Genomic DNA, 25808 nt, shown 5'->3' on the forward strand with positions numbered 1-25808 from the left:
GTAATTTGAATTATGGGGGCAGTCATCTCCATGCTGTTTGTGTGATAGTGAGTTCTCACAGGATCTGATGGTTTTATAGGGGGCTTTTCCCCCTGTTGCTCATACTTTCTCTTGTCTGCCACCTTGTAAGATGTGCCCTTGCTCCTCCTTCACCTTCTGCCATGATTGTGAGGCCTCCCCAGCCATGTGGAACTGTGAGTCCATGAAACCTCTTTTTCTTTATAAATTACCCAGTCTTGGGTATTTTTTCAAAGCAGTATGAAAATGGACTAATGCAGTCAGCTTCTGCACAGTATTTCCATTTTCCCACATTATGTCTTGGCCCTTTTGTGTATTTAAGCTCACAGGATGCTACAAATAAAGTGTTTTCTTATTTCCTGGGTAGTTCCCACAGAAGTAGAGGTGCAAAGTGCCATAGAGTGACAGCATCTAAGAGAAGCTGATTTTGTAAGTGGATTGTTGAGTTCAATATTGTTGTCATAATCAGAAAAAAATGTATTTACTTTTTTTTTTTTTTTTTTTGAGATGGAGTCTCACTCTGTTGCCCAGGCTGGAGTGCAGTGGTGTGATCTTGGCTCACTGCAACCTCTGCCGCCTGGGTTCAAGCGATTCTTCCTGCCTCACCCTCCTGAGTAACTGTGATTACAGGCACACGCCACCCCATCACGCCCAGCTAATTTTTGTATTTTTTAGTAGAGAGGGGGTTTCCCCATGAAAAAAAGTATTTTCAATTTGGAAAACCAAGAAGAGCCCACTTCTTCCTCCCTGGTCTTGCTGTCTTCATGTCCTCTCTAGATAACATGCTCAGGGGCCTCTTCCTTTTGGCCGTGGCTTACACACTCACCCTGTGTGTAATTTTTAAATGACCCCTTTCTCCACTCCTCCTGATTGCCATATCCTTCACAATGTGACTTTGCAATTCTTCTCATGAAAAGGAGGAATCTGTTTCTCCAGCCTGTGGGTCCTGGCTGGCCTGTGACCTGCCCTGGCTGACAGAACGTGGCAGGTGACCAGCACTGGTTTCAAGTCTAGGCATCATATTCCCTTCATATTCCCTCTCATTGTCTCAGAATCCTGCCCAGCTGCTATGAGAACAGCCTGGGCGAGTCCTGCTGCATGATGTCCCCATCATCCTAGTCACCTCAGCCAATAGTGAGCCAATGGCCAACCCTCCAGCTGTCTGAGATGCATGAGTGAGGCTCTAGTTGTGCTTGGCTGGACAAAGCACAGATCCACAGACTCGTGCAGGTGACTCATACACTTGTCAACGATAATAATCGGTTGTTTTCAGTCATTAAATTTTGAGGTGGTTTGTTACACAGCAATTGCTGACACATTCACTTCTGGCTCTAAATGTATCACTTTTCATGTGTTGAGTCCGAAGACCTTCAGAGGACAGAGATATGTTCCACCTACCCTATATCCACTGCAGTATGGAAAGTCATGCTTAGCTGCACACGGTACGCATGCAGTCTGGGCCCGTGGAGTGGACTTGGCAACCACCTCACCTGAGTGATCTTTCAAAGGGAAAAGAAGGCTCAGTGGGGAGTGGAAGGAGGTAGTGCATAGGGGCACTCCTGTGAAAGAAGGGGCATGGGATAGCTGCTCATGTCTATTTCATGTTGATCAATGTATCTCCAAGTGCAGAACTAGGAACAATGCAGGAATTTTATAGGGAAGAAACGTTGGGTGTGATAAGAAAGCTCATTTTCTAACCATCTGAATTCCATGAAGTAGAAAGAGACTGGTCCTGAGAGTAATGAGCTCCCTTGTATTAGAGGTGTCTGAGCACAGGCTGAGGAAACCCCATTTGGCTGGATGGGCAAACTTGGAGTGGGAATTCCACATAAGCAGCCTTGGCCCTAGATGTCTCTGAGTTTTGTTCCTGTTGTCTTGCAGTGCCTAGAAAGGTTTCCCAAAGGACAATATTTCATTGTTCTACCTATGATCTGGATCATCTCTCCTAGCTACAAATGACAAGGAAATCCTTTGGGCTCCACTTTTGGTTTAGGAAATCAGGGTGCCTCCTATCCTACTTGTCTTTGATGTTCTTTATCTTGTAAGTATTGTGATAGCGGGAATCCACTTTCTTCTCTTGCAGTCATCCAGTCCTTGGGAAGGAGGAGTACTTTCCCCAGGGCCTCTCAGTCTGTCCCTCCTCTTGTCTCCAACTGTCCTGACCACACCTCCCCATCCAGGGCTCTCATGACTGTGTTCCCCTGGGACTTGGTTGTAAGCCATCCCCACTTCTACCATCTCTCTTTCCCAAACAGGCCCCTGTACTTCAGCACATACATGTGAGTAACAGATATGTTGATTGGCAGCATGATGTGGAGTTTTCACCCCAGAGTCCTGTGCACTCTTCAAACCCCTGGGTTGATAGAGACTCAGGGAGGCAGTTGGATCTCAAAGTTCCAAGGGTCTGGGATCTAACGGTGATAGTTCTAGTGAAACCCTCCCACCCTGCCAGGAGGCCCATTCCTATAAGAAACATGACTGAAGAGCCCAACTGTCTCACTTTGACAACCAATTCTGCCATTTGCATTTCCATTGATGTGTATTGGGCGAAAAGCGGAGCTTTTTCTTGTGGTTAGTTTCTGTTTAATCCGGAAGAGGACCCTAAGGAAAGGTCAGTATTTAGGTCCCAGAGTAGCTCTTTAAAATCCTTTAAAGGAAAAGGGAGTATGGGATAGTAAAGGGCCGTGGAATGGATCTTTGAGGATCAAGGAACTTGGGACACGAGGAGAAATGATCTGAGAGTCTTTATTCCACCATCTTGACATCTATGTTGGTGTTTCTCAATTTTTAAGAAGCTGTGGATATTGAGAAAACCCCTTAAAGGAGTTACGAGAGATGCTGATATGGATTTCTCATTAGCTGTTAATTATCAGTGTCTAGAAAAGAGGGAGAGAAGGCTCTATTAAACCAAGGATATTATCTATTGCTGTGTAACAAATTGTCATAAACTCAGTGGCTTAAAAGAACATCCATTGATTATCTTACGGTTCCATGGGCCAGGAGTCTGGGCATAGCTTTCCTTGGTCTTTTGTTTAGGGTCTCAGAGCCTGCAGTCCTTTCCGGAGTTCAGCTTCCTCTTCCAAGCTCACGTGCTTATTGGAGAATTCAGTTTCTTATGGTTATAGGACTGAGTCCCTCAGTTCCTTGCTACATGGCCCTCACCACAGGCAGTTTGCATCATGGCTGTTTACTTTTGAAGGCCAGTAGAATGTTTCTTTTCAATCTGCTAAGAGGGACTCTCATGCGGCATAATGTGATCATGGGAATGACATCCCACCATCTTTGCCATATGATGTAATCCACTTGAGAGAGGGTCACCCATCACCTTTGCCATATTCTATTGGTTAGAAGGCAGTCACAGGTTACACCCACACACCCTCAAGGGGATGGCTTTATTGAAGGGTATGGGTCATTGGGGTCATCCTAGGGTGTGTTGTCACACCCTGTACTTTACAAATTCTGTTGATCTCAAAAGAGCTTGAGGAAGAGATGATGGAAGCCATTACAGAAGCAGCAGTAGACTCGAGTGAGGAGGTGTCAGAGGAAAGAGACGACCTTGGGACTTTTGAATCAGATGACAGTGGTAAGAATGTCACCCACATCTCTGCTTTCCTGCACCATCTCAGACACTAACTCTTTAGGTCTCCCTTTCTCCATCTGCACAGTGGACATCACACCACACATGAAGCTGGAGCTGTGCAGGTGGAGGCAAGGCCAGGGACACAAGGGCACCTCCTGTCATGGTCATTTCCACACTGCACCTGGGTGGCCTTTGTTTTCATAGGTACCTTTCAACAAGTCGTGAACCTCCTGGACATCATTGACAGTGAATCGGCAAAGACAGACACGACAGGGGCAGGCCTTGACATGCGGAAGACCCTGGCCTCGGTGATAATCACAGAGAAGGCTACCACTGAGCCTTCTGTGGTGATAAACACTCTCATCCGCTGCCTGCAGGTGTCAGAGGTAGGGCCACCTTACCCACTGGGCTCAGCCACCTTTAGCTGTGTGTGCATCTATCCACCACCCAACACATAGTTAGTGACTCTCAGAGATGTGGTGCATGGTACTGGGATACAGAGATGGGCAAGACTGTGAGGTGCTTACTCCCTGAGGACCAACTGGGACCTGGGATGTTCATAAGTTTTAAAAGTTCCCTTGTATTCTGACACAGTGGGTTTGGGAGCCATTGTTCTAGGGCACATGAGCTGAGTTGCAAAGATGTTGAGCCAGTGGGCATGGGAGAGTAAAGATACACCAGACACAGGGTGCAGGGATGTTTGCCTAGTGGGGAGATGCTTAGCTGGGTTAGGGGGCTGGGGTAGAGGACGTTGGAGGGAGTGATACAAAGTGCAACCAGAGGCCATGGTGGATTTGTACAGACAAGGTTTGCATCACCTTGTACCAGACACGGTTTTGGACTAGACAGGGTTTTGACCAGAGCTGATCCAAACCTTGCTGGGCCCCACCCCCAGAGTTTCTGATTCAGTAAGTCTGGGGTGGAGCCTGAACTTCTAACAAGTTCCCAGGTGATGCTGAGGCTGATCTGGAGAGCATACTTTGAGAACTGTTGGATTTTAGACTACCCTTTTATCTTGGAGTGGGTAGCAAAGGGGTGGTATGAGCAGAGGAGCTTATTTATAAAAAGCTTTATTATTTTTGTTGGATTTGGATTTGCATTTGCATTTTCCCCCTTTTATTTTTAGTTGACACATAATAATTGTACATATTTATAGAATACAAAGTGATATTTCAGAACATGTATACAATGTGTAATGACCGAATCAGGATAATTAGTATATCCATCACTGCAAACATTTATCATTTCTTTGTGCTGCAAGCATTCAAACGGTTTCTTCTAGTTTTTTGAAAAGATACAATCAATCATTGTTAATTATATTCATAACCTACAGTGCTATAGAACACGAGAACTTATTCCTTCTCTCCAGCTGTAATTTTGTATCTTTTAATCAACTTCTCCCTATCCTCCCCTGATCCTACCTTTCCCATACCCTAATACCGAAATTCTACTCTTGACTTCTATGAGCTCACCATTTTTATAGCTCCCATATATGAGTGAGAACATGGGGTATTTATCTATCTGTGCCTGACTTATTTCACTTGACATAATGTCCTCCAGTTTCATTCATGTTACTGTGAATGACAGGGTTTCATTCTTTTTTGTGGTTGAATAATATTCCATTTTCTGTATATGCCACATTTTATTTATCCCTTCACCCATTGATGGGCACTTAGGTTGATTCCATATCTTGGCTATTGTGGATAGTATTGCAATAAACATGAAAATGCAACTATCTTTCTGATATATTATTGTGAGGTATGCTCTTTCTATACCCAACTTGTTGAGTTTTTTTTAAAAAATCATAAAGGGTTGTTGAATTTATCAAATGCTTTTTCAGCATATATTGAAATGATCATATGATTGTTGTTCTTGGCTCTGTTAATGTGATGTATCACATTTATTGAATTGCGTGTATTGGACCATCCTTACATCCTTGGGATGAATCCCACTTGATCATGGTGAATGATCTTTTAATTGTGTTGTTGAATTCAGTTTGCTAATATTCTGTTGAGGATTTCTACATCTATGCTCATCACAGATATTGGCCTATAGTTTTCTTTTCTTGTTGTATTCTTGTCTGGTTTTTGTATCAGGGTAATGCTGGCCTTGTAGTGTGAGTTTGGAAGTATTCCCTCCTTATCAATATTTTTTTTGAATGGTTTGAGTAGCATTAGTATTTGTTTTTATTTAACGTTTGGTAGAATTCAGCAGTGAATCCATCCAGTCTTGAGCTTTTCTTTGATGAGAAACTATTCCTGTCTCAATCTCATTATTCAATATTGGTTCATTGGAGTTTTCTATTTCCTCATTGTTCAATCTTGGTAGGCTGTATGTGTCCAGGAATTTGTTTCCTACAGGTTTTCAAATTTGTTGGCATGTAGTTGTTCATAACTCTAATAATTCTTTGTATTTCTTTTATTTATTTATTTTGGTGACAGAGTCTCATGCTGTTGCCCAGGCTGGAGTGAAGTGGTGCAGTCTCAGCTCACTGCAACCTCTGCCTTCCAGGTTCAAGCAATTCTCCTGCCTCAGCCTCCCAAGTAGCTGGGATTACAGGCACGCACTACCATGCCCAGCTAATTTTTGTATTTTTGGTAGAGGCGGGATTTTGCTGTGTTAACCAGGCTGGTCTCAAACTCCTGACCTCAAGTGATCTGCCCACTTCAGCCTCCCAAATTTCCGGAATTACAGATGTGAGTGCTGAGATTACAGACATGAGCCAGTGTGCCCAGCCAGTTATTTGTATTTCTGCCAGTCTCAGTTATGTCTCCTTTCATTTCTGATTTTATTTATTTGGGTCTTCAGTCTTTTTTTTTTTTTTTTTTTACTCTAGCTAAATGTTTATCAATTTTGTTTATTTTTTCAAAAACTCAACTTTTCTTTTGTTCCTCTGTATTGTTTTATTAGTCTTGATTTTGTTTATTTCTGCACTGATCTCTTGTCCTTCTTCAAATTTTGGGTTTGGTATATTCTTGCTTTTTTAGTTCCTTAATGTGTATCATTAGGTTGCTTATTTGAAGTCTTTCTACTTTTTTAATATTGACTTTTATTGCCATAAATTTCCCTGTTAGTACTGCTTTTGCTGTATCCAATAGATTTTTGTATGTTAGATTTCTGTTTCCATTCGTTTCAAGAAAATTTTAAATTTCCTTCTTAATTTCTTTATTGACCCAATGGTCATCCAGCAATATATTGCATAATTTCTATGTGTTTGTATATTTTCCAAAGTTTTTCTGTGGTTGATTTCTAGTTTTATTCCATTGTGGTCAGAAAAAGTAATATGATTTATACTTTGATGAATTTGTTGAGACTTGTTTTGTGGCTCAAGATATGGTATATTCTGGAGAATATTCCATGTGCTGATGAGAAGAATGTGCATTCTGCAGCCATTGGATGAAGTGTTCTGTAAATGTCATTTAAGCCTGTTTGATCTAGTGTGTATTTTAACTATGATGTTTCTTCATTGATTTTCTGTCTGAATAATCAGTCCATTACTGAGAATGTGGTGTTTAAGTCCCCTACCATTATTGTATTGCAGTATATCTCTCCCTTTATATGTATTAATGTTTGATTTATATACTTTGAAGCTCCTGTGTTGGGTGCATAGATATTTATAGTTATTATATCCTCTTGCTGAATTGACCCCTTTATCATTATATAGTGACCTTCTTTGTCTCTTTTATAGTCTTTGATTTATAGTCTAGTTTATTTGATGTAAGTATTGTTACTTCTGCTCTTTTTTGGTTTCCAGTTGTATGGAGTATCTTTTTCCATCTTTTGTTGGCATGTAGTTGTTCATAACTCTAATAACTCTAATAATTCTTTGTATTTCTTTTATTTATTTATTTTGGTGACAGAGTCTCATGCTGTTGCCCAGGCTGGAGTGAAGTGGTGCAATCTCAGGTCACTGCAACCTTCATTTTCAGTCTGTGTGTCTTTATAGGTGAAGTGGGTTTCTTGCAGGCAGTGTATAGTTGGGTCTGTTTCTTTATCTGTTCAGCCACTCTTTGTCTTATACTTGGAGAGTTGAATTCATTTACATTCAGTGTTATTATTGATAAGTAAAGACTTGTTACTGCTATTATGTTGTTTGCTTTCTGGTTGTTTTGTAATTCCTCTCTTCCTTTCTTTCATACTGTTTTTCTTTGTGGTTCAGGAATTGTTTTTCTGGTAGTATGTTTTAGATAATTGATTTTTATTTTTACTGAGTATATTATAGGATTTTGCATTGTGGTTAGCACAAGGGTTGCTAAAAATATCTTATACATATAACAAGTTATTTTAAAGAGATGACAATTTATCTTAGATCACAAAGCAAAATAGGAACAAGAAAAAATTTAGAAGCTTGCATTTAATAACTCCATCGCTTCCACATTTGACTTCATATCAACTCAATTTACATCTTTTTATATTGCCTCTCTTCATCTCTTCACAAGTTGCTACAGGTATTATTTTCAATTATTGTTTCTATTGAAACAATCATACTGTTTTTAATACATTTCTAGAGTTACAAGTGGATTACCCACAATTAAGGTATTAGAGTATTCTGAGTTTGCCCATGTACTTAATTTTACCAGTGATTTTGCGCCTTCAAACATTATCTTTTTTCACATTCGTGTTTTCTTCCTTCGGACTGAAAAACTCCTGGCATTTCTGGTGGTGGTAAATTCTCTCAAATTTTGTTCGTCTTGGAAATACTTTATTTCTCCTTCATATTTTAAGGATAGCTTTGCTGGATGCAGTATTTTTGGAAGGCAGGGTTTTTTACTTTAATATTTTGAAAATGTCATCTTACTCCCTCTTGGCCTGTATGGTTTCCATTGAGAAGTCTGTTGTCAGATGAATTGGAGTTCCTTTTTATGTTATCTGTTTCTTTTCTCTTGCCACTTTTAGAATCCTCTTTTTGTCCTGTCAAACTCTTTGAGAGTTTGATTATAGTATGCCTTGGAGAAATCTTATTTGGGCTGAATCTTTTTGTTGTTCTCTGACATTCCCATACTTGAATATTAATCTCTTTCTCATGTTTTGGACAGTTTTCCATTATTATTGCTTTGAATAAGCTTTCTACCTCCTGTTCAACTCCCTCTGGAACACCAGTCATTCTTGAATTCGATCGTTTGAGGTACTTTTCTATATCTTGTAAGTAATCTTCATTCTTTTATATTTTTTAAATTGTTTCTCCTCTGTGTATTTTCAAATAGCCTGTCTTTGAGCTCACTGATTCTTACCTCTACTTGATTCATTCTACTATTGACCGCTTTTAATGATGTTTTCAATTTAGTACATTTATTTCTCAGTTTTAAGACTTCTGTTTGAGTTTTAAAAATTATTTCAATCTCCTTGTTACATTTCCCTGATAAATTTTTGAACTGATTTTTTTTTGTATGATATGGGAGATCACTGAATTTTCTTAAAACTTCTATTTTGAATTCTTGGTCAGAGAGTTCACAAATAACTATCTCATTAGGGTCAGTCATGGTTCTTTGCTTTGTCCATTTTGGAAGGTCATGATTCCCTGTTTGCTATTGTTTCTTGTGGATGTATGTCTGTGTCTTTGATTTGAAGGATTATTTATTTATTTGCATTCTCTGTCTGGCTTGTTGTGATTTTAATTGGATATATTTGTTTAGAGATTCTCTGTAATTTACCTGTTGACTTTTTTTCTTTCCCTGCCAGGTCATTGCCTCCTTTATGGCACCAGATGGCTTCATAAGCCCAGGCTTCCTTTGGTTCCCATAAACAATCAGAATGCCACCTGTCCCAAAATAAGGGAGGTCCTAAGGAGGATATCTCAGTAGTGTTGGAAGGCTGGCTAGGGGTTCATGCCAAGGGAACCTGTGGAATGAACCTCATACAGCACGGTGCTGCTGAAGAGCCACTCTTACTTGGTATCTCCTTTGGCTGAGTTACAGAGCATAGTTTCAAGGGATGCTGATGATAGTCCCACCTTCTCTCTTTGTCTTTGGCTGTCCTCAGGGGTATTTCTCCTTTCAGGCATTCCTGATACTTCTCATAGGTTGAGACAGGAACAGGTCTCCTGCCAGGAAAGCCAAGATTTTCAGGAAACTGGTTGTCCACTTTGATCTTTATCTGACTTTTTCCAGTATAGAAACCATAAGTCAGGGAAATTTTGCATGGGCTTCATGCCGGGCAAATTGGGAGGAGGGGCATCATGGATATAGAAGTCCCATTCTCTTACAGTTTGCTCAGGGGTTTTTCCCTTCTCTGTGGCCCCAGTAACTGCCTCATTCTCCATTTTGAGTTTTAGAAATTGCTGATGATAATCTTGTTGCTGTACATTTGTTTTTGGTTTTCTGTGTGTGTGTGGCGGGGGGCATTGGAGTGGGGAATGGGGAGTGAAGCCAGTTTTTTTCTGTGCCACCATTTTGGAACTGGAAGTCCCCGATTTTTATTATTTCTTCTGCTAGTTTTGGACTTGGTTTGTTCTTGTTTTTCTAGTTCCTTGATGTGTATCGTTAGGTTGTTTAATTGAAATCTTTCTACTTTTTAAATATTGGCATTTATTGCTATACTCTTCCATCTTAGTAGTGTTTTTGCTGCATCTCATAGGTTTTGGCATGTTGTATTTTTATTTTCGTTAGTTTCAAGAAAATTTTAAGTTTCCTTCTTAATTTATTCATTGGTTGTTCAGGAAGGTGTTTAATTTTCGAGTATTTCTACAAGTTCCTCTTGTTATTGATTTCTAGTTTTATCCCATTGTGGTCTGAGAAGAAGCTTAATATGATTTCATTTAAAATTTTTTGTTGTGATTTTATTTTGTGACCTAACATACAGTCCATTCTGGAGAATGTTCCGTGTGCTAATGAGAAGAATGTGTATTCTGCAGCTGTTGAATGAAATCTTCAGTAAAAGTGTCTGTTACATCCATTTGGTCTTTAGTGCAGTTTAAGTGTGATGTTTCTGTTTTGAGTTTCTGTCTGGATAATTTGTTTAATATTGAAAGTGGGGTGTTGAAATTCCAAAATATTGTAGTCTCTCTCTTTAGCTCTAATAATATTTGCTTTATATATCTGGGTACACTGGTGTTGGGTGCATATGTATTGAAAATTGTTACATCCTCTTGCTGAATTGACCCTTTTATCATTATATACTGACCATCTTTGTCTCTTTTTATGTTTTTTGACTTAAAAGCTATTTTGTCTGATAGAAGCAATAGAAGCATAGCCACTCCTACATGCTTTTGGTTTTTATTTGCATGGAATACCATTTTCCTTCCCTTTACTTTCAGACTACATAGATCTTTACAGGCAAAGAGTTTTGTGTAGGAAGCATATAGTTGGGCCTTGTTTTTTTGTTGTTGTTGTTTTAATCAATTCAGTCATTCTATATCCTTTAATTGGGGCATTTAAACCCTTTACATTCAAGATTGTTTTTGGTATATGAGGACTTACTCCTGTCATTTTGTTAACTATTTTCTGATTGTTTTGTTAACCTTTGTTTCTTTCTCTCTTACTTATTTTTGTGGTTTGGTGGTTTTCTGTAGTAATAATGTTTGCTTCTTTCCTCCTTCTCATTTGTGTGTATCATTTATCTTTGTCATCTACTCTACATAAGACAGTGAGATTTATACTTTTGTGTGTTTTCCTGATGATAGATGTCATTATTTGACTTCCAGATGTACAACGCTATTAGATATTTCTTGTAGGATCAGTCTAATGGTGATAAATCCCTCAGTTTTTGCTTGCCTTGGAATGACTTTACTTCCCTTACATGTCTTAAAAATAGCTTTGCTGGGTATAGTATTCTCACCTAACCTTGTCTTTCAGTACTTTGAAGATATCATCCCATTCTCTCCTGGTCTATAAGGTTTCTGTGGAGAAATGTGCTGCTAGTCAGCTTTGATGTCACTTTATGCTTTTCTCCTGCTGTTTTTAGAATAATCTTTGTCTTTGACTTTTGACAGTTTAACTATAACGTTCCTCAAAGAAGACCTATTAGGGTTGAATCTGTTTGAAAATATTTGAGCTTTCTGTGTTTGGGTGTCTATATGGTTCCCATGACTTGGGAAGTTTTTAACTTTCCTTATTATTTTATTAAATCAATTTTCTATGCCTTTTCCCATCTCTTGTCTTTCTGGGGCTCCTAAAATTGAATATGTGTTTGCTTAATGGTGTCCCATGTATCATGTGGACTTTATTTATTCTTTTCAAAGGATCTTTCTTCAAGTTCAGAAATTCTTTTTTACTGCTTGATCCAGTGTAAAAGCTCTTGATTGTGTTTTTAATTTTTTATTGAATTCTCCATTCCAAGATTTCTTTTTTTATATCTATGTGTTGAAATTCTTATTCAGATCATGAATTTTTTTCAATTTATTTATTTGTATTGCCTATCTGTGTTTTCTTGTATCTCACTGAGTTTATGTAAGATCAGTATTTTAGATTTCTTTTTAGGCATTACATAAATTTTTATTTTTCTGGTAGTCTGTTACTGGAGAATTGTTGAGTTCCTTTGAAAGCATTATGTTTTCTTGCTTTTTCATTTTTCTTATGTCCCTATGTTAATAACTATTTCACATTTGGTATAATAGTTGCTTTTTCCCATTTTATGGAATAGCTGTCATAGAAAAAGACTTTTTCCTGTAGACATACCTACAATGTTGGTTGGATAGGCTGCTTTGGCCCTGGTTCTGGGTGTGTGAAGAGATGTAGTCCTTGTACAATTTCTTCAGCTGTCATTAACATCAGCAGTGTCTGTGAGTTCCAGCAGTTATTTGTGGAGGCTGAGAGTGGTTTTGCTGGGGACAGGGATGCCAGGTGAATCAGTCTTTAGGCCCCTTGGGGACACATGCAAACACACAGTGGCTCTGATGCTAGAGGAGATGGGTTCACCGACAGTGGTGGCCGTGGGCCTGGGCAGGCTGTTCTTCAGGTCCCTGGGTGGTATGCATGAATATGTGTGGTATGCATGAATATGTGTGGTATGCAGGCTGGTTCTTGGGCCCCTGGGTGGCCCAACTGGTTGCCAGTGGTGGTGGTGGTGGTAGGTTCTGGGCAGGCAAGTCCTTAGACCCTGTCACTTTTGGGGCAGGATCACTACCAGTGGCAGCAGCCCTGGGCAGGTGTCTCTCAGGTTCTGGGGAATGTGTGCTTTGGCTCTCTCTGGGGGCAGCTTTTCTGATATACCACACTGCCTGTTCCCCAGGGTGTAGGATGCTGCATGGGCTTGGGTGCTGATAATGTAGCTGCCTGGCTGGGTCCAGGTGGCACCATGAGGCTGCAGCCCTTTGGGTGGGTGTGGGGGGATGTCAGTGGGGCTTCAGAGATGTGGAAACACAGGGACCGTTGACCCCAGGGCAGAAGTAGTCAGTTGGTGGCTTCACTCTTAAAATGATGCTGTGCTACAGCAGCCTGGGTCCTGGGGTAGGGTAGGGGGTAAGGTTGGGAAGAACCCAGTGTGTATTCCCACTTTGAGGGAGTCTGTCAGTGTGGACTCCAGCCAGCTCCCTATATAGGGTCTGTGAGGGCTGAGGGGCTCTTCTGAGTCAGGCTTACAGGTGTCTGTGTTGGGAATGTGGACTACTAGAGATCTCCCACTTATCTTTCCTGCAAGGGTGAGTCCCTCTTGGCCCTGAGCTAATCCCTGACGGCTACTTCATTCTCTTCTTTATGCTGCCATCTTGAATTTCTGTGCTTCAGAGGGTCTTTGTTACTTCCTTGCTGAAGTCAAGTGTTCTCCTCCACATGCTCTGTTAGATGTGTGGTCATTGACTTGTTATTTTGGTCCTTCTTTAGATATAGACAGGTGTATGGCAGCCATGAGGAAGGTCTGCAGGAGCTGGGAAGCACAAGCAAGGGAGTTTCAAAATAGGCTGTGATGTGGCTTGGATGTGTGTCCCCTCCAAATATGATGTTGAAATGTGACCTCAGAGTTGGAGGTGGGGCCTGGAGGGAGGTGTTCGGGTCATGGGGGAAGATCCATCATGAATGTCTTGTTGCCCTCCCTGTGGTAATGAGTTCACGTGACAGCTGGCTGTTTAAAGGAGCCTGGCTCCCCCTCTGGCTCACTTTCTCCCTCACCACATGATGCACTGGCTCCCCTTTTGCCTTCCACCCCTTTTGTCTTCCACCCCTTTTGCCTTCCACCCCTTTTGTCTTCCACCCCACCATGGGTAAAAGCTTCCTAGGCCTCACCAGAAGCAGATGCCAGCAATATGTTTGCTGTATGGTCTGCAGAACCATGAACCAAAATAAACCACTTTTCTTTATAAATTATCCAGCCTCAGGTATTCCTTTATAGCAATGCAAAAACAGACTGACACGGGCTTTTAAAAAATGTAGGCCAGGCGCAGTGGCTCAAGCCACTTTGGGAAGCCGAGGTGGGCGGATCATGAGGTCAGGATTTGAGACCAGCCTGACCAACATGGTGAAACCCCACCTCTACTAAAAATACAAAAATTAGCTGGACTTGGTGGCACATACCTGTAATCCCAGTTACTTGGGAGGCTGAGGCAGAATTGCTTGAACCCGGGAGGTGGAGGTTGCAGTGAGCTGAGATCGTGCCACTGCACTCCAACCTGGGTGACAGAGTGAGACTCCGTCTCAAAAATACAAAACAAAACAAAAAATGTAGGCTTTATTTTTATTCAGCTGAGGCAAGACCAACAGCTCAGGAGATGCTTGCTCTTGAAAGGACAGTTTATTAGCTGGACATGGTGGCTCATGCCAGGAGTTCAAGACCAGCGTGGGTAACATAGCAGGACCACATCTCTAAAAAAATAAAGTAATTGGCATGGTGGCACCTGTCTGTAGTCCCAGCTACTTGGCAGGCTGAGATGGGAGCATTGTTTGAGCCCAGAATTGTTTGAGTCAAGGCTGCAGTGAGCCATTTTGCACCACTGTACTCTGGCCTGGGTGATAGAGCAAGACGTTTTCTCAAAAAAAAAAGGAGAAAAGACAGTTTGTTGCATTCCCAAGAGAAGGGGCCCTGCACACCATGCAGGGTCACACAGAGGGAAGCACTAGGGTCTGTGAGGAGGCAGAAAGAGTCAGGGGAAATTATAGGCAACAGGCTTTATTGTGGTTTCTGTGGAAAGAAACTGGTGAGGTAGGGTAAGAAGGCTTAGAATTAGCTGGTTTGAACATTCTCAGTGGACTCTGGGGCAAAATAGCTGTTCCCAGTTGTTTGATACCTGCACTGTGTGATTAGGGCAGGTGGATAGTGGCCCAGAGTATGAGAGCCCAATAAAGCAGGTGATTGGGAGAGGGGCTCTGTGTTGGTTGGAATACTTGTCTGTTCAGGATGCCGTAATGGAGTATTATAGTCTAAGTGGCTTAGAAAACAGAAATTTATTTTCTCACAATTCTGGAAGCTGGAAGTCCCTGATTAAGGTGTGATATGGTTTGGCTGTGTCCCCACCCAAATCTCACCTTGAATTAAAGCTCCCATAATTCCCACATGTTGTGGGAGGGAACCGGTGGGAGATAGCTGAATCATGGAATGGTTTCCCTCATACCGTTCTCATAGTAGTGAATAAGTCTCACAAAATCTGATGGTTTTATAAAGAGTTTCCCCTTTCTCTTGGCTCTCATTCTCTCTTGCCTGCCACCATGTAAAATGTGACTGTGTTCCCCCTTTGTCTCCTACCATGATTGTGAGGCCTCCCAGCCACGTGGAACTGTGAGTCCATTAAACCTCTTTTCCTTTATAAATTACCCAGTCTTGGGTATGTTTAAATTAGCAACGCGAGAAGAGACTAACACAAGGTGTCAGCAAATTTGGTTTCTGTAAAGCCTTGCTTCCTTGCTGGCTTTCTTGTGTGACTGCCCTCTATTGTGTCCTCACATGGCTCTCCTGTGCATGAGACAGAGACAGAGAAAGCTCTCTTGTGTCTTCTGCTCCTTTTATAAGGGCACCAATCCCATGAGATTAGGGTCCCACCCTTGTGACTTCATTTAACCCTAATTACCTTTCAAAGGGCTCATCTCCAAATACTATCCCATTGGGTGTTAGGGCTTCAACATAGGAATTTTTAGGGTACGTGATTCAATCTGTAACAGTTGTTTTGCATTTAAAAAGCATGCTGATGGACAGCTTGTTTACTCTCTCTAGGAATTGGTTAGCTCCAGGAGGAGTAGTCTCTCTAGGGTCAGCAAGGACCCAGATGTCAAAGCATCAGGAAATGAAGAAAATAAGAAACCATGATTAACACACACGTCTTAATCAGTCATCAGTGGCAGTAAAGAGACAATAAACAAATGGGCACATTTTAAAAATTAACATGCATCAAAGATTTTATTTACTCCTTAACTAGTTAAGGAACCAGTAAGATTTTAAAAGCTGTTCAAATAAGAATTTTACCTGTGCTTTACCAGACAAAATCCATTTGCACTGCCGTGAACAGGAATCATTTTCATTGCTATGGAGGAAACATGTGCATTGTCACCAGTTTTCTAGGATTTAACTTCTTCCCCTACAGAGATGTAAAGTAGCCTTGGCAATCACAGATGCACACTCTACAGGGTCCAGCCATTCCACAGCATCTGCCAGACAGAACCGAGCTCAGTTCCAGAAGGCCACTCAGTGACTGCTTTTGTTATTTCCAAGTCTTTGACAATTTTTCTCTTGTGACTATAAATATTCTCCGAAGGTTATTCTTGATCACAAAAAAAGGCTGATCTTCTTATAATTTGCCTGGCTATTTGTATAGGGTGCAGTAAGAGTGTTGATTAAGCATTATAGGCAACAGGCTTTATTGTGGTTTCTATGGAAAGAAACTGGTGAGGTAGGGTAAGAAGGCTTAGAATTAGCTGGTTTGAATATTCTCAGTGGAGAATATTCACAAGGCCACAGGCCTCCTTGAGTGTACTGTGAAAATCTAGACCTTGCATTCTCAATGGGGTGATATTGCCCATTGAGAACTAAAACTAGTTCTTGGGGGACAAAGAAAATTTTACTTTTTCATGTATAAAGCATGGATATGCATACCACACACACACACACACACACACACACACATCACTAAAGTCTCATTGGGGTGTGATTAGGAAAAAAGTCTAAATGTCCTTGGGAGTAGTAATAATAATAATAATAATAAAGATTGAGAAACACTGGTCTTGAGCCACACAGTACTGAGCAGCTACTAAGGCCACATCATTAATTTCTGGGAGCTGTCATAGGAATTTCTGACTGGAGTTTTACAAATTACTATTTGCTCTCCCAAAAGTAGGAAACCAAGACCAAGACTCCCTGTACTGGATTTCACCAGTAGAACTTACACATTTGGGTGAATTCCTCTCTTCTTAAGGTCCCCAAATTTGCTAAGGTTTCTGGACTGTTAGGAGGGAACTCCCTACCACCAGAAGTAGCAGGACATTTTTTCCTGAGGGCTTTGCAGGCAGTGGCCCCACGTAGAAAGTAACCTTCATTCCTTAAGAGTGGCTTGTCATGCCTGATTAAAAAGTATTCTCAAATACGACCCTCCAGGTGTGATCGGGGATGTGCAATCCATCTGCCCAATCCCGTCCTAAACCAGGTCATTTTCAGTGGTGATAAGGAATTGGAAGAGAGTCAGAGGCAATTTTCCCAGGCCCACAGACTCCCTCAACAGGGCAAAGGCAAGGTGAGCCTGCCTTCTTGGGCTTTCAAGATGGCCAGTGCCCCATGCATAGAGAACCTTGTGTGTTGATCACTTAACGCCTGCCTTGCCAGATATTTACTGAAATCAGGGGCAGGAATACAGATATGCAAGTTGTATTGACAGGGCCAGTGGGATGAGAAGGGCAGGAGAAGGGAAGCAGGAGGATTTAGAAATGGAGGAATGGGGATCTAATATTTGTGTGTTTAGAAGCTGGTGGTTTGGGTGTAGGGAAGGAGGACAGTGGGAGAGAGAGGTAGTAGACTTGTGCTGGGGACAGGGTGAGGTCCATCCCACCCACCATACTGATTTCCCAGATTTCCACCCGGCGCAAGGTCAACATTTACAACATCCTCCAGGAGATCATCCAGCAGGAGGGGGAGCTGGAGGAGCAGTGTGTGCAGAGGCTGGTGGCCATCGCCTCCAAGGAGATGAGGGAGATCCCAGAGGTAGGACCCCAGGCTCCATTGGTGCCTTTCCTCTGCCAACCCAGGAGCTGGGCCACTGGGGACCTGGCCCAGGATGCCCATAGCCCCATGCAGTTACCTCTCAGAGCAGGGGTAAGGCTGAGCCCAAGGGAGCCAGGAGGGACGGAGAGAGCCTGGGGTAGGAGGGTTTTCCTGGAGGCCCGGCTGGTGGTGGTGCCATATGTCCCTCTCCCATCCCCTGCAGATGGAGGGCTATATGAAGGCAGAGGTGGCCAGCGACACACTGGTGGCTCTGTCCCGAAATCACTTCAGCTTGGTCATGTACGAGCTTCAGCACCACCTCAAGCCCCTCAACCTCACTGACGAATTTGTCATCATCACACTGGCCAAGCTGGCCAACGGCAATGGTAGGGGCTTGAGGGCCCTCAGCCTGGCCCAGTGCGCCCTCCCGGTCTCTGCCTCTCTCTGCCCCTCCCATCTGTCCCTATGTTCACCTCTTCCCCTTCCCTTTCATTTCTCTTTTTCCCCCTAAAATGTCTTCGTTTTGTCTCTGCAGTCACTTTGTCTCTTAGCTGTTAAGATTCTGTGTGTTTCTGTCTCTCATCCTTCTTCCCCCTCTCTCCTGTCTCCCCTCCACCTGCATTGTTCTGTCTTTCCATCTCTCTTTTTAAATTTCCTTCCTTCCTTCCTCTTTCTGCTCCTTTTTAATTGCCTGCCTTACTTACTCCTTCCCCTCCCTCCCTCTTTCTTTTTCTCCTTCCTTCCTTCCTCCCTTCCTTCCTTCCTTCTTTCCTTCCCTCCATCCCTCTCTTCTTTCCTTCCTTCTTTCCTTCCTTCCTTCCTTCTTTCCGTCTCCATCCTGCCTCCCTTCCTTTCATCCCAGAAGCATGCACTGAGCTCCTACTCCACGCAGGTCTTGTGGCAGATACCCGGCCACTACAATAAGTAAGACACTCATGGCTCCTGTGCTCAGAAAGGACCAACAGGCAAACAAGGAAATAGATGTTTATAACATGAGGTGACGGGTATGACGAGAACAGCCAAATGGGCATTTGAGATCTGGCTAAGGGAGGAGACCCCATCTCTGCAGCCTTTAATGAGGTAGCGATATTTCAGCTAAGACCTGAAGGCAGAGAGGAGGACGCCCGTGTGAAGCATGGGATGGGAGAACATTCCACAGGGAGAGAACATTGCAGAGGCTCTGGGGCAGAGAAGAGCTTCGATTCTCTGAAGAGCTGAGAAGTGGCTGTGGCTGGAGTTATAAGGAGTGAGAGGAAGACGAGGGGGCGAGTCAGGCAGGGCCTTGGGTATGTCACCTGGGGCACTAGGAAGCTATCGAAGCATGTTAAGCTTCAGGGTTGCCTGGTGAATGTAGGTTCTGGGAAGGCCTTTCTGGCTGTTGCCTGGATGGAGAGGACTAGGAGGTGGGTACTTGTGCTGGTGGCTGGGCTGGGAAGCATGTGGTGAGGGGTGACAGGTGGGAAAGGGCTCTGAGACGGGACCTGCTGAGGGCGGGGGAAGGAGAGGACGCAGCAAGCCACTGGGAGCGTGTTGACCTCCTTTCCCGAGCTAGCAGCACTGAGAGTTGGGAGCTCAAGTGAAGAACTTCGAGCTGTGTGTGGAGCTCATGTTACCTGTGGGAGGCCCCAGGGGAGAGGCAGAGGGGGCAGTTGATTTGTGATGCGGAGTTCAGAGGGCAGGTCTGGGCTTGGCTTTGGTTCTTGGTGACCTCAGAGTGTAGGTGATGTTCAAAGTCATTGATACTGGGAGCGAAAGTAGAGAGAGGACCCAGCCCGGAGGGGTCCTGACATTGGCAAGGCTCGGGAGGAGTCGTAAGAGACAGCGTGGAATGTGAGGCCTGGCACAGGGAGAACAATCTCAAGGGGTGGAGGCCCCCGTGATGCCCATCCTGCCAAGGGGTCCAGTCAGATGAGACTGGAGAAGGTGGAGTTGGAAGAGCTTCACGACTTGCTGGGGATAAAGGCCTGGATGGAGTGGGAGGGGAGGAAGGGAAGGCAGGCCTGGAAAGAGGACAAGGGACAGCAGCGAGGGGGCCTGTGGAGGGAAGGGAAGACACCGGCCTGTTGGGTGCTCATGCCGGAGGCCCAGAAGAGAGGGACATGTGGATGGCGCCGGAGGGAGGGGGCCCAGCCAGGGGAGTCATGTGGGTTCTATTATTATTTCATTAGTGTACATATATACAATCTCATTCTTATGAAGTGTGAAGACGGCGGTGCACTCAGGGTGGGTGGAGCGGAGGGGCCTCTGCCTCCTGTCACAGGGTGGCCTGTTATGGCTCCCTTTCTTCCCATTCTCTGTGATTCCTTTCTCCATCTGCTCTTTTTCTCTGCTGGCCTCATGCCTTCTCTCAGTTTCTTGCTCTCACCTGCTGTTTCCCTGCTTCTGTGTTCAACCAAGAACGTCCCGGAGGACGAACGCACTCTGGGAGCTGCTTCTTTCTGCTTCCTGCCCACCCTTCCCTGGGGCTCCTCTGTCCTCTCTTCCCTCCCTCTCTCTGACCTCCTCTTCCTTCTCCTGGTCCTCTCTCTTCTTCCCTTTCCTCCCCTTTTGCCTGGCTTTCTTCCTGTGTCACCTGCTTCTAGCTCACATTTTAATGCTTTTCTGACTCCCAGACTATTTCCTGGGCCCCAGCCAGGGCAGAGGGCTAAGCCTGCTCTGGACTGTGAGGGGTTGGAGGTGGAGGGCAGCAGGGTTGTCCTGCCTTCTTCCTGCTCACCCCCAGCCCCAACTCCCTGTAATGATCCCTCACAACCTCACAGTGTTTGAGTTCATGCCATACATGGGCATCACCCTGGCTACCATATTCACCATGCTGAGACTTGCCAATGAAGCCAAGATACGCCAGGCGATCTGTGGTGGTGAGTGTCCCACTTGGGTCTGCAGGTCTGGCTCCATCAGGGCGCCGGAGGGAGACTGCTGGGTAAGGAGCAGATGGAGGGGTTGTTGAAAAAGAGGTGCCCTGGTCATTTGTTCTCCAAAGAAGTTTGCCTAATCTTTTACTTTGTGTGGCCTCTGATTGGTTCCCTGGGGCACAAGAGGCTGAGACCCAGTGGGGGCCTTTTAGAAGATCCCGGCTTAGACGGAAGAAGCTGCTACTGTGACTCCATTTAACTTGTTTTGTAGTTAAGCACTTCAGGAGACCACAGAACAGCAATGAGCATTCACAAGAGAGGGAGATGGGGGAAAACGGCGCCACGTGAAGCTTGAGGGGCCTGGTCTTAGATGCTATTTCAATCTGATCACTTTGCCCCAGATTTTGATTACTTAAAGTTCTTGTGGGCTTATAAAAAGCCCTAGTGCCTGAGAAAAAGAGGGCCACATGTGTTCACTGTTCCCTGCCCTCTGACCTGGAGTCCCCAGGATGTGGCAGAGTCATACTCCAGGCCTCGCCCTTGACCCCGTCTGTGTCCTTGAAGGAGAGGGACTCAGACACCCCTGAGTGCTCGGTTCTCGCACACACAGGCACGCAGGGTAAAAATGAAGGTGCTGCGGGGGGCTGGGAGGGCAGGGTGCAGCCCGCGCTATGGCACAGCATCAGCGCTCCTTCCAGGAAGCTGGGCTGGGACGGCTTAGTTCTGCTTCCAGCCCCTCTGGCGCCAAGTGCATCCCCGCCCCCTCGTTGCCGTTGGTAGCCATGGAGACCTTCTGTGAGACGGTGCAGTTTTATCTGAAGCACCTGGAGGAGAGCGTGTACCCCGTGATGACCGAGGAGCAATTTGCCCTGAAGGTGTTTCCCATGTATCGCTACTTTGTGACGGTGTGGCTGAGGCACCACAACCCCGAGGTGAGATGCGCCCCTCTTAGGAGGGCCTGGTGGTCCCCAGGCCACAGCTCCCCAGCCTGTGGGGCCGGGAGGTGCTGAGAGACCATCGGGTCCAGCCTTACTCCCAGGACCCAGAGGGCAGTGACCTGACTCATGGCAGAGCGGGGGAACTCATGGATGTTGAACAGCTGGGACCTAGGAGCCTCATTCATGAGGCCAGCCTTGATGAAGGTTGGTGATAATCCTGAGAGCACCTGTTACATGCTGGGCCCTCTACCAGCGTCTTACCCATGGGAGCTATTTTCACACCCCTCTGTGATATAGGACTGTTTGACACAAGCGGAAACTCAGGCACAGAGAGGTTAAGTACCTGCTTGAGGTCATGTGGCTGCAAAGTGGGAGGGACTCAAACCCGGCCGCCTGTGCAGGAAAGGCCTTGCTCTGCTTCGGAGGCCCCTTCTGTCCTGTGTCCTTGGATTCTGTGGGTGGGGCTGAGGTCACTGGCCTTGCTGGAGGATCGTGAGACAATGAGTCCAAGAGCTGGTTTCCGGTGGCAGGTGAAGCTGGGGGTGATCAGGTCCCTGAAGCCCATGCTCGGCCTCCTCCTGCCCAACGATGACCTGCGGGAGCAGGTCTACGACTACATCCCCCTGCTGCTGGCGGAGTACCAGGGCGGTCTGGAGGCGCTCTTCATCACACAGGTGAGCGGCCAGGCAGCCATGGCTCTGGGCAGGAGGCTCAGGGAATTGGGGGCTCCCAAGTGTTTAAGGGGTATGAGTGGAAGCTGGGGGGATGTCAGATATTTTGACGCTGTGTCAGCAACCCGACATCTGTGCCCTGTGAGGGGCGTGGAGACTGGCATCCATGGGAAATGAACACTGCCCTTCCGGGTGGAAGGGACCAGGTGCTGGTCCTGGAGGTCAGAAGTCCAAACTCAGGGTGTCGGCAGCGCTGTGCTCCTTGTCCTCTTCTTACAAGGACACCTACCCAAAATCCAGGATGATCTCACCTTGAGATCCTGACCTAATTCCATCACAAAGACCCTATTTCCAAATAAGTCACATTCTCAGATTCTGGGCGAGCCTGAATTTGGGAAGGACACCAGTCAACTCAAGGCAGCCTTGGTAAAGGGGTAAGATGTGTGAGAGGCAGCCGTTGCAGTGTTCCGAGTGGAGCTGTGGCTGGGGCTGGTGCCCATGTAAAGGGATCACTCATCTATAAGCAGGGTGTGGGTATCAGCTCTTAAAGCAAGGAATGGAAAGGGATGTGACTGATTTAGGAGCCATTTGTAGATCATTCTGGCTAAAGAATGGGATTCACTTTTAGGTGAAGGGAGGCCTCGAATGCCACACTCAGCAGCCTAGTGCAGCACTTCCCAAGCCTTGCTGTGGTTAGGAACGACCTGGGGGCTGGGTGAAATGCAGGCTTGGATTCAGCAGGACTGGGGTAGGGCCTGAGAGTCTGCATTTCTAATCAGTTCCCAGGGAATCCTGATGCTCAGTGGGTCAGTGGGCCCCTGAGTAGCAAGGGTCTGGAGTTTGACCTTGAGTTGGTAGAAGGTCACCTGCCACCATTTGCCTATCCACTGCAGGTCTTGAGGCAGATCCTGGAAGTGTCAGTCATCACCAACACCCCCGTCCCCCAAATGCAGCTACACACTATTTTCACAGAACTGCATGTCCAGGTGAGGCCTGCAAGCTGGGCTGGACAAGGGCATTCTCTGGGTGGATCAGCAGGAAGCCAGCAGCGGGAGGTGGCCTGGCCCACAACTCACTCGTGTGCCTTCCTGTATTGGATGGGGTATGAGGCTGTGATGCTCATGCAGCCCCAGGCATGGTCAGCTGAGCTGTCCCTGCACCTGTGTCCCTGTGATTTCCTCCACCCTCACTGCCCATCCCTCCCCAGGTGTGCAACAAGGCCCCGGCCCAGCATCAGTACAGCAGCCAGAACCTGTTGGAAATGGTGCACTGCTTCGTAGCCCTCGGTGAGGCTCTGCGGCAGGGTGCTCCCCGCCTGCCCCGAGGACTGCAGGGGGCCTCTAGGGGTCCCGGCCCCTCTGAGTGCTGGGCCTGGGACTGCCTTGCTCGGCCTGCTCTGGACCCGGTAAGCATGACTAAAGCCGTGCTTCCACCCTGCAGCTCGCTCCTACCCCAAGGAGCTGATGAAGTTCTTCTTCAGCCAGATGGAGACAAACAAGGAGGCCGTCCGCGTGGGGACTCTGAATCTGATTAGGGCTATAGTGAGCGCAGATGGTGAGCAGGGTGGGGCGGGTGGGGCGCGTGGGGCGGGGAGGGCGGGGCAGGCAGGGTGGAGAACAAGGAAGGCAATTTTCATTCACATCCGGGCATTGCCACTTTCTAGACACTACTGGGTGGGCCAAGAAAGCCAAAGTTCTTGGCTGCTTTTCGTTTTCTAAACTTTAACCTAATCAGCACTGTGGCTTACCCTCCCCACGCCCAACCCTCTGAGTCCAAATTTCAAATTGTTAACCTGAATCCTCCTCCTAACCTCCAAAGCTCAATCAGCGGCAGGATATAAGGCCAAACTACACCACGTAGGCATCACCTGAAGCCCCGTGGATTCAGTACTCAACCATAGTCTACACATCTGATTCTAATCCCTAAGCCCAAACTCTAAACCTAGCCCTGATATTTAAAGAGAACACCTGTCCCTCACCAAGGCACTAGCTCACACTGTGCCTTTGTGTGAATTTGAAGAAGGCCGCTGTTGACAGCACGCAGCCCTACAGGTACATAATGGTTAGAAGAGCATGGGAAACTCCCACTCAGTCCTAAAGTCGGGTAGCTTTGTTCAGTGCACAAATTGGGCGACTGTATATAAAGGGACTTGTGCTGCACATTAAAACTTTCTCTTAAAGAAATGCACATTTAAGCAACAATGAAATCCTTTTTACCTATTCGATGAATAGAGATGATAAAGATAATGGCTAGAGTTCACCTGGCCATTTTTCTGTAAAAGGCCAGATAGTAAAACTATTTTTGGCTTTGCAGGCTGTATAGTCTTTGACAATTACTCAGCTCTACCATATGCAGACCAAAAACAGCTGTGGACTCCTGAGCACGGCTGGTTTTGCAAACTTTATTTACAAAAACAGGCTGTGGGTTATACTTTGCTTATCGCTAGTCTAGGGTGACAAGAAACCACCTGTGATACTTCACTGACAGAGGTGTAAATCAATAAATGATTTGGGGTGCTTAGTTGGATAGGGACCAAAATTTGCACTCAGCAATCCAACTTTTTGTCAACTGTCCAAAGGAAATAATTGCCCAAAAGTAATTGGACAAAGGTGCTCGTTAAAACATTGTATTAAAAGCAAAGTGTGAGAAACAGCCTAAATGTTTTTCTGTAGGGAATTTGTGGAATAATGGAGTATTACACAGCAATTTAAAGGCTTGCAGTCAATCCACTTTTTTGTGGAAAAGCTGCCCTCTTTATGTTAAGTGTAACAATACAACGTGGGGCAGTATTTATAGCATGACCTTAGTGATGTGGAAGAAATCTGTGTTCATTTATGCATAAACAGGTCTGGAAGGACACAATCTACTAAAAAGTGGTTATTTTTTATTTTAACTTTGCAATGAACCCATACTATTTTTTTCTTTCATTCAGAGAAACTAGATCTTTTTTTTTTCTTTTTAATTTTACTCTAAGTTCTGGGATACATGTGCTGAACATGCAGGTTTGTTACATAGGTATACATGTGTCATGGTGGTTTTCTACACCCATCAACCCATCATCTAGGTTTTAAGCCCTGCATGCATTAAGTATTTGTCCTAATGCTCTCCCTCCCCTTTCCCCCAACCCTCTTGCAGGCCCCGGTGTGTGATGTTCCCCTCCCTGTGTCCATGTGTTCTCACTGTTCAACTCCCACTTATGAGTGAGAACATGTGTTGTTTGGTTTTCTGTTCCTGTGTCAGTTTGCTGAAGATGATGGTTTCCAGCTTAGACTGGATAAAGAAAATGTGGCACATATACACCATGGAATACTATGCAGCCATATACTATTTTTATAATCAGAAACAGTTTCCATCTTAAAGGTGAAAATCTCATTGCCTCATGCTCACTTAGTACCTGACTGCCACCTTCTACCTGCTCTCATTTCCTTTTTCCTACTCTGGGGTTGACTTAGTAACCCCTAGCCTTGAGCGCAGTATCATCTTGAATGTCTAACTCTACCTCCATCCACATCAGCCCTCTCCAGAACCTTCTCATGGCTCTTTCTGGCCCCTCTTAAGCTTCCTCCTTTAGTTGGGTGTGCTGTCATCAGTTGTACAACTAGCAAACACTCCCCCAACCCTTACAGTGTGCCAGACACTGTGTTAACTCTGTGACAGAGGCACTGTCATTATCCACACTTTACAGGCGAGGAAACTGAGGCAC

The 25808-nt window shown here is 45.0% G+C and overlaps 1 protein-coding gene across 3 annotated transcripts in view; it reads left to right on the forward strand.

The window, feature by feature from the left end:
- Positions 1 to 631: 631 nt before the first annotated feature.
- MROH2A (maestro heat like repeat family member 2A) overlaps positions 632 to 25808 on the forward strand; it is a 78765-nt gene continuing 53588 nt past the window's right edge. For all 3 annotated transcript variants that reach the window (XM_021924172.2, XM_021924173.2, XM_031651625.1), the window contains exons 1-11: positions 632 to 2629; positions 3494 to 3601; positions 3803 to 3984; positions 17513 to 17644; positions 17868 to 18030; positions 20404 to 20502; positions 21277 to 21428; positions 21965 to 22108; positions 22999 to 23091; positions 23313 to 23391; positions 23546 to 23659. In XM_021924172.2, coding sequence (XP_021779864.2) covers positions 2554 to 2629; positions 3494 to 3601; positions 3803 to 3984; positions 17513 to 17644; positions 17868 to 18030; positions 20404 to 20502; positions 21277 to 21428; positions 21965 to 22108; positions 22999 to 23091; positions 23313 to 23391; positions 23546 to 23659 — 1342 coding nt within the window. In that variant the 5' untranslated portion in view covers positions 632 to 2553. The remainder of the gene's footprint in view (positions 2630 to 3493; positions 3602 to 3802; positions 3985 to 17512; positions 17645 to 17867; positions 18031 to 20403; positions 20503 to 21276; positions 21429 to 21964; positions 22109 to 22998; positions 23092 to 23312; positions 23392 to 23545; positions 23660 to 25808) is intronic.

The sequence above is a fragment of the Papio anubis genome, chromosome 10, assembly GCF_008728515.1.
Source record: "Papio anubis isolate 15944 chromosome 10, Panubis1.0, whole genome shotgun sequence".
Classification (NCBI taxonomy): domain Eukaryota; kingdom Metazoa; phylum Chordata; class Mammalia; order Primates; family Cercopithecidae; genus Papio; species Papio anubis.